The sequence below is a fragment of the Acanthamoeba castellanii genome (assembly GCF_000313135.1).
Source record: "Acanthamoeba castellanii str. Neff unplaced genomic scaffold scf7180000084751, whole genome shotgun sequence".
NCBI lineage: Eukaryota > Discosea > Longamoebia > Acanthamoebidae > Acanthamoeba > Acanthamoeba castellanii.
In genome coordinates this window covers 37,601-45,518 of record NW_004457573.1, presented here as the reverse complement: position 1 = coordinate 45,518, position 7,918 = coordinate 37,601, and the positions used below count along the sequence as shown (strand labels likewise).

The following is a 7,918-nucleotide window of genomic DNA, read 5'->3' as shown; positions in this document are numbered from 1 at the left end:
CACGGACGCGAGCGGGCGGTCGTACCACCCGGCGTGCTTCGCGTGCGCGGCGTGCGGCAAGCAGCTCACGGGCGACTACCACGTGGTGAGCAGCGGCGGACAGGACCGGTTCTACTGCACGGAGGACTTCATCGCGGCCAACTCGCCCGCGTGCGCCGTGTGCGCGCAGCCCATCACCGGGACCGGGGCCGAGGACCACACCGGGGCCAAGTACCACCTCAACTGCTTCGCCTGCAAGCGATGCGGAACGCCCATCACCAACAAGTACATCGTAGACTCCCAGGGCGACCTCTGCTGCGGCCACTGCCACTCGTCGTCGCCGCCGGGCGCGGCGGGCAACTCGTCGTCGTCGTCATCATCGTCTGCGGCGGGTGACAGCTCAACCTTCCGCTGCGGCGTGTGCGCCGGGGAGCTCTCGGGGCAGGTGGTGGGCGTGGGCGACACCCGCTACCACAAGCACTGCTTCGTGTGCCCCGGCTGCAAGGCCGACCTCACCCACATCCCCTTCCACCTCGAAAACGGTGAGTTTAGCGCCGCTGCAGCCTCCCCGATGCCTCTCTCTCATCCCCCCATCTCCACGCTGATGGTTCCTCTCCAAATCCAGGTCAGCTGCGATGTAAGAAGTGTCTTCTCACCGAGAAGGGCGAGTTCTGCGCCGGTACGGCTGCGCTGGCGTGCCTCGAAAAACGCGCACTAACGAATTCGAACCGACTGGCGGTGTGGTGTGGTGTTGTGCGTGCGGTGTAACAGCGTGTGGCCAGTTGATCGAGGAGGGAGCGCTGCAGGCCATGACCAAGCTGTGGCACGAACACTGCTTCAAGTGCGGAGACTGCGCCAGCGTCATCGGGGCCGGGCAGTCCTACGCCGCCAAGGGCCAGACGCCCATTTGCGCCAGCTGCGCCACCAAATACTGAGTACTGCCTGTGATCGAACAACACTGACAACAAATAAGACGTCTGCGGGTCCCGATCGTTGCTTGCCTTTTTCTTCTTGGTTATTCTTCTTCCTCTTGTTGTTGCTGTTCATCATGTTCTCTTTGCCTTGCGTGCCCAGCCCCCTCTCCCCTCCCTTCACTTGGACGTCGGCCGTTGACCCTCCGCGGAGCGAGATCACTCGCTGGACTTCTCGGGAATGGCCGGGAGCTGCTTGTAGGAGCTGTTCATCTGCAGCTTCTGCAGCTTCGAGGTGACCGAAGTGAGCTTGTTGATGGCCATCGTGGCCAGGATGGCGTGCTAGCAGTTTGAAAGAGAGGAGGAGAGACGTGTCAGCATCGCTCCCAAAGAGAGTTCTTAAGAACCTTTTGCGAAACCAAAAGCGGACAGGGGTGCGCACCTTCCACTTCCTCTTGGCGTTGAACTTCTTGAGCTCGCTGAGTGTGCCTTGCAGATGATCGTCCGGTGCGGCGGAGCCCTGATGTTCAGCAAAACGTCGTACACGCGCGCGTTAGGGTTTCCCTGGACCCAATATCACACCACTTCGAGGTCAAGGGAGGCTTCACCTTGACCCAGGGGTGCTGCAGCGCTTCGGCGGCCTTGATCCTCTTGGCCGGGTCCACGATCAGGCACTTCCTGATCAGATCCTTGGCCTCGGCCGAGATGGTGTCCCAAAGCGGAGCGGGGAACTCGAAGTCTCCCGCCAGGATCTAGCCTCCGCATCAGATGGGATGTGTGAGACGCGGCACAGTACAGTACGGTACAGTATTCACAATCATCATACCTGGTCGAACACTTCATCGTCGTCTTCGGCATAGAAAGGCGGGTAACCGCAGAGCCTATGCAGCGCAAGAGAAAGCGTGGTGAGCTTCACTGCTCCATAATGATCTCAGTCCAGGAAATCACCGGACCAAGGGGCGAGACGTACAAAATGTACATGACCACGCCCACAGCCCACATGTCAACTTCGAGGCCATATGAAGTGCTATCATCTTCAAGGCACTGCACAACCTCGGGAGCTGTGGACAGGTAAAGTGGTCAAGTTTAGTGAAAACTGCCAAGGCGGCGCAGGTCCAAAGAGAGAGGCACCACGCACCCACATAGCCCGGGGTGCCAACGGGCACGTTGAGCAGGTCGTCAGGGTCCACCACCTTGGAGAGACCAAAGTCGGCCAGCAGCACGGGGGAATCGATGCTATCGTTGGCCAGCAGAAGGTTCTCGGGCTGTCGTTGAGAGCATTCGCGTACGGTGCATTAGTCACACATGAGAGCTTACCGCAGCATCAACAGTGAGTGGCGCACCTTGAGATCTGCTCGGCCAAGCGCGCAAAGCAAAAAGTAAAGCAAGCAACGTCGTTCACAGGTCAGTCAGAAGAACGCGAGGGGGTGTCTGCGCAACGAGCGCAAGCAGAGAGGAGGAGGCCTTACCGCGGTGAACGATCTTACGCTCGTGAAGGTGCGCAATGGCGCTGATGATCTGGTGAATGAGACGCGAAGCATCACGCTCGGAATACGACTGAAGCTGTACGATCTTGTCGAAGAGCTCACCTCCCTTGATCCTGGAGTAAGTGTAGGCGAGTGGGTGTGAACAGGTGTAGCAGCAGCAGCAGCAACAACAACAACAAAGTACAATAGTAACAAAAAGACGAAAAATGAGAATAAAGCAGAAGAGGGTGAAGGAAGGGCGAGGGTGGTGTACAGCTCCATGATGATGTAGTAGTGCTCGTCGGTTTCGAACACCTCAGAGAGGCGCACGATGTTGGGGTGCTCGCACGAAGAGAGAATGTCGACTTCAGTCTGAAGCATCTGAAGGCCCTTCGGGCCAGCATCCTTCTTGGTGATGATCTTGGCAGCCCATTCCTTGCCGGTTCCCTTCTCTATCGCCAATTTGACCACTGAGTAGTTACCGCTGCTCATGGAGAAGCGATTGATTGGCGTCAGAAAATATAATCTCTTGAAATTGGGGGAACACTCCTGTGGGAGGCGCGTACGAGCCCAGAACGGCGCCGACGTCGTATTTCTGGGTCACGGGGGTCTTGAGAATGGTGGCTCGCTTGAGTTGAGTGTTGTCCATCTTCCAATCACTAGGTTTGTAATTGAACATTTAACAAAAATAAATAAAAAGGGCTGAGACACAAGAAGGGAGGGGGCGCAATGAGCCTCGAGCCAAGGGTGGAAGGAGAAACACAAAGTGGATCGACGACGAACCGAAACAAAAGAAAACCGGCACAATGGGACTGCGGGTTGCGTCTGCGGGTTGCCGAGTCAAAGACAAGATGAAGGACAGTCGTCGGCAAGTATTTTTCGAGGCGTGCCCCTTCGCGGAAAGAGGAATGGCCCAGATTACACTGCTTGACGACAGGCACCCAGCGTCGATTGGGCTGACGACCCCACAAAGCGGCGGGGGTATTCAGAAGGCGCCCATGACGTTGGCACTGCCTCGCATGATGTTGGTCGCCTGGGTCTCCTCCAGCAGATGGCCGTCGTCTGCCTCGCCCTGGTCGGCTCCGCTCAGAGGCCGGTCGTCCTCGGCTCCTCCGTTGGAACGGGTGCCATCACGGCTGGCGACGAGGTCGCCGTTCTTGCGCTGCTTGTGCTTCTCGCGGTAGTTCTCCAGTCGCACCATCTGCTCCTTCATCCCCTCGATCACATTTTGTAGCTGCAGTATCCGCAGTTGAGGGGTCAGGCGTGGCAAGCTGGGCGGTACGAGGTGCCTGGACGTGCACGTGTGCGGACAGAACTACGTTAGCCAGCGCCCAGGCGGTCCCGCTCAGCCTGCATAGTCAAGGCAAGCGCAAACGTACCGCATGTGGTAGCCCTTCCACAGGGAAAGCGAGAAGAAGGAGACGTCGGGGAAGAGAACTGACATGTCGGGCACGTAGAAGGGGTTGAGGTACTCCCGCCTATTCTGCTCGCAGTTGGTATAGCTCCACAGCGACACTGTCTTCTCCTTCAATCGCTGATCCGCCCGCTGCTTCTCCGTATCACACAAGAACGTGCCGAATCTGCGGGCAGTGTCGTAAGCGAATGTGAGCGACACGGGTGGGCGAAAGCAGCAGGGGGGGGGAACCAACCGACACGAGTAGAGATGCTCAAGAATGGCGATGAGGAACTTTTCGTTGAACTCAAACAAGCACGGGTTCTGCTGGGTGAGCTGCCACACGCAATCGATAAACTGGTGCGGACACATACATCCGCGATCAGCACCATCACCACGCAGCTGCGTAGATTTGCGAAAGGAGGTGCTGGCAGGCACCTGCAGGAAAATGGGTGCGCGTTGCGAGTCCTGGTGGTTCTTGTCTCCGTGGCCGCAGCGAGTGGAGAATTTGTGCCCTGTCGAGAAGAAGAGGAAACACACGAGGTAAGGCGGCCCCTCCAGGGACGGCACGGGACGGTGGAGGAGGAGCGGGTAGTGGAGTACCGAAGCTGAGCCACTCCTTTTCGATGAGGACCTGAAACCCGACGGTGGTGCGGAAGTAGGGATCCAGGAAGATCTGGGCCAGCGAGGAGAGCTGAGCCGTCCGGTCCCAACCATCGGAGCAATGCAGAGTCACCGGGCAGCGTTCCTCCTCCACCAACCGCGCGACCTAAGGAAGAGCGGCAGAGACCTCACGTTAGAGGAGAGGGGGGCACGCAGGAAGGAACCGCCAGGAGTCACAAAAAAGCCTCTTATAATGGATGGGACGAATACCTTGAGGGCGCCCTCCAGGATGAGTTTGATGTAGTCGATCCATTTAGAAGCGTCCAGGGCGGAGAGTATTCCTCCCTCGCACTCGCCGGCAGCCATCACGCAGACGCTGTTCAGCTTGCTCTGACTGTTAACATGAAAATTGCACCCAAGTGTTACCACACGCTTACAGACTGCGCGCAGGTGGTGGTGGGGGAACGACGCACGATTCTCTGATGACGTGGATGTTGGGTATGCCCAAGTACTCAAACTTGCACTGGGGATATCCCTGCAGGTTCTCGATGCCGCCGCCCTTGGCAGCGTTGGCATAGGCATTGGCTCGCGGCCTCGCGTCCATTATGTACAGCTGCTTTTGACCGGAACCCGCGCTCGACCCTCCGAGGCTGTTGTCGAGCATCAGCCGGAAGAGCTTCTCGTCCGCCATCGAGCGCGTGCGCGTCAAGCCTGTAAGAGCCGTTTGGGTCAACACCACCTTGTCCCTTTCGCCAAATGAGGAGCAGGGGCACAGTACCAGCGAGAGGCTGGCTGCAACGGGCGATGGCGACGTTGTTGGTGTGCCGATAGCACACCACCGGCATCCGCCCCTTGCTGCGAAACGCGAACACCTCCTTGAGTTCTTCGTCGGAGATGCCCGCGGGTACGGCCAGCAGGGAAGGGTAGCTTTCGCAGTGGGCGTAGTCCTTGTTGACGTCCGTCAGCCGCCATTTGCTGTTGGGGACACCCTGCCTGTGGGGTGGTTGAACGGGTGGTGTTCTGTCGGCCGCGAGAGAACAACAACAACAGAAAACAGCGCAGAGGAGGGAGCAACCTCTGAAACTCAGCTCGAGCGGAGAAGATGCGCCAGCCCTCGCTTTTCCACTCGTCGTCTTCGCAGTCTCCCGCTCGATCGGACAGGCCGCCGCCGAGCTCCCGATCGGCTTCCGCCTTCGCCCTCGATTTCAACTCTCCGCTGTCGCTCATCTGCGGGGCAGCGGAGTAGTCGTCGATGAGCTGGCTGGGCTTGTAAAAGAACGCAAACAACCGCTCCGGCGTCCTTGGGAACAAAAGCCTATACAGCCCGCGCCCAGTTAGGACCCAATACACATACATACACAACACACACACACACACACACACACACCAAACAGTCACAAAGGGCGCGTACCCGCTCTCGACAAGGCTTCGATGGAGAGTGTCGCGCTGGTGCTTTTCGGTCCTGCCGAAGAGGAACCGGAGGGCACGGAAGTCCTTGCTGTGCACTTCGACGTAGTACTTGCGCGCGTTGTTCTGCTTGCCCACCTCGACGCGCGAGATGGCCCCCAGCGGGAGGGTCACCGCCAAGCAGGTGTCCTCCTCCGACTACATCCGTCCCCCACACATACAAGCAATGCGCGGCCTTGAGCGACTCCTCCTTCGCAGAAGCAACAAGGCAGGGAAAGAGGGGAAACGGCGTACTGCGGAGAAGGCAAATGTGGGTACGAACAGGGCCAGACGATAATTGGTGATGTACAGATCGCCCGTGTATCCCGCCGTATCCACGTCCTTGATATAGGGCGGCGCCCAGTAGGCGTTGGCGATGATCTTGACCACCACCTGCCACCGCCAGAGTGCCACACAGTGAACCTGCGAAACCAAACGGTGCTGTGGTGTCACGGAGAGGAGGGGGGGCTTACCTCTCCCTCCAGGCGAGGGAACAGCTTGAAGGACGCGAACTCTCTGAACCCTCCGCTGTCTCGGCTTTCTTCCTTCGCCTGTGCAGGCGAGCACCAGGGAATTCATGTTCAGCTTTATGGAGGCGGGACACACGGAAAGAGTCTTAGCGGACTACGTACGTTCTCTTCGGCCGGTGGGTCGGCCTTGATGAGCTTTAGGCGGTACCCACGAGCCTCGCCGGGACGCTGCCCTCCGGCGTCTGTATTCCCCTTGAGCACCAGCACATCCTATGGACGAGCAGCGATGAGTTAGCTCATGGCACAGAGGACATCACTGAGACTCGAGGGCTGAACACGTACACCCGGCTCGAGGCTATAGGCCGCGATGGTGCTATCCACCGCAGCGAAGGTCCCTCGACCCTCCACCCAGATGCCGTACTCAGCGGCGGCTGCCCGCTCCAAGCCCACCTGACCCCACGCGGCATCGAAGTGTCCCCGGCTCAGCCCGAGAAGACAAATAGGGCCGACAGGGAGAAGGCGCGTACCGAGACCGCCATTTGAGTGATGGCGTCCTTGATGGGGATGTCGCACGGTAGGAGCAGGGTGTTGGTGTCGGCCTCCGGCAACCCCTCCAGCCGAAAGTGGTAGAGCGACTTTTCCTTGAACCCGACGATATCCTGCAGCGGGGGTGGGGCTCACATCCACATTAGGCCACATGCACCCAAGACTGGGCAGCAGTGGCCGCAGGCTTCGTACCATGTGAGTGATGTTGTAGAAGGACAGCGGCTTGTTCTCCTGCAACCACATCCCGTGCGTATTGTTGTAGAGGTAGAGGCCGTAGTGCACTCGCGAAGCTGAGGCGAGCACCGGGGCGTGAGTGCCTCCGCTACTACAGGGCTGCATGGAGTGGATGCGGAGGCTACGGCTCGTACCTTTGCTGGAGCCGTAGGCGGGCGGGACCCGTTGATTGATCTCCTGCAGCACATGGCCAACGCTGTGCCGTGTATCAAACCCGAACGTACGAGTCATCTGTATGGGAGCATCAATGAGTACACGGCTGCTGTGGTCGACGAACAGTGAGAGATGGGGAGAGGGGAGAGAGGGTACAATCTGGTCGTCGGCGTCGTGAATGAGGACGCGGAGGAACACTTGCCGGTGGATGGGGTCGTCCCGGCCGGGCCGGGCCTTGATCTCCACCACTTGCTGGAGAGGAGAACGATGAGCGGATTGCCCCCCTTATAATTGTTGACAGTTGGGGGTGACGTTAACCTGGTAGGAGAGGTTGTACATCCAGAGCGGATAGCTGGGATCCATCCACACGCCGTCGTTGCTGTCGTCCTTCGGTGGCAGGTAGAGCCCCAACAGCTCCTGTCGCGGTGAAACAAGCGAGCGCGTCAGTGCACCACAAGGACCGCCGGGCTGGGCTGGGCGTGTAGCCGCCGCACCTGGGGGACGGAAGTGATGCGCTTGCGCTCCTTGATCTTCTTGAGGGCCTCTGACACGAGCATGCGCGGCGAGAAGCGGTAGAACTTGAAGTCCATGACGTCGGGCAGCGTCACCTTCACCACGAAATCCTCGCGCGGGTACTTGAGCCGCAGGAGCTCGCACCGCCGCTGCAGCCTCGGTCGCCTCTGTCCCCCCCGTGGCCACCATGGTGCTCTCTCATCA

The 7,918-nt window shown here is 59.1% G+C and overlaps 3 protein-coding genes across 3 annotated transcripts in view; 1 reads left to right on the top strand and 2 right to left on the bottom strand.

Annotated features, from left to right (window-relative positions):
• ACA1_194980 (LIM domain containing protein) overlaps positions 1–914 on the top strand; it is a gene marked incomplete at both ends in the record, with an annotated part of 1,368 nt that extends 454 nt beyond the window's left edge. Inside the window, 3 exons of the mRNA XM_004367394.1 lie at positions 65–521; positions 605–658; positions 751–914. Of these exons, the coding sequence (XP_004367451.1) occupies positions 65–521; positions 605–658; positions 751–914 (675 nt within the window). The remainder of the gene's footprint in view (positions 1–64; positions 522–604; positions 659–750) is intronic.
• A 195-nt stretch (positions 915–1,109) lies between these two features.
• On the bottom strand, positions 1,110–3,005 carry ACA1_194970 (Camk2b protein; the record flags this gene model as incomplete). The annotated part of the gene is made up of 10 exons (XM_004367393.1): positions 1,110–1,232; positions 1,333–1,410; positions 1,499–1,642; positions 1,717–1,771; positions 1,861–1,951; positions 2,029–2,155; positions 2,234–2,241; positions 2,360–2,490; positions 2,631–2,840; positions 2,923–3,005. 10 exons carry the CDS (start codon positions 3,003–3,005, stop codon positions 1,110–1,112), a joined length of 1,050 nt encoding a protein of 349 aa, XP_004367450.1.
• A 336-nt stretch (positions 3,006–3,341) lies between these two features.
• Positions 3,342–7,902, bottom strand: ACA1_194960 (myotubularin 1, putative; the record flags this gene model as incomplete). Its single annotated transcript, XM_004367392.1, has 20 exons — positions 3,342–3,645; positions 3,736–3,936; positions 4,006–4,106; positions 4,188–4,264; positions 4,353–4,518; positions 4,623–4,746; positions 4,826–5,063; positions 5,131–5,372; positions 5,428–5,613; positions 5,764–5,957; positions 6,054–6,191; positions 6,272–6,349; positions 6,431–6,538; positions 6,611–6,718; positions 6,796–6,927; positions 7,007–7,104; positions 7,183–7,279; positions 7,358–7,453; positions 7,520–7,618; positions 7,696–7,902. Coding segments are annotated over 20 exons (2,994 nt in total), but the record flags the coding sequence as incomplete, so codon positions are not given.
• Between the last annotated feature and the right edge of the window lie 16 nt (positions 7,903–7,918).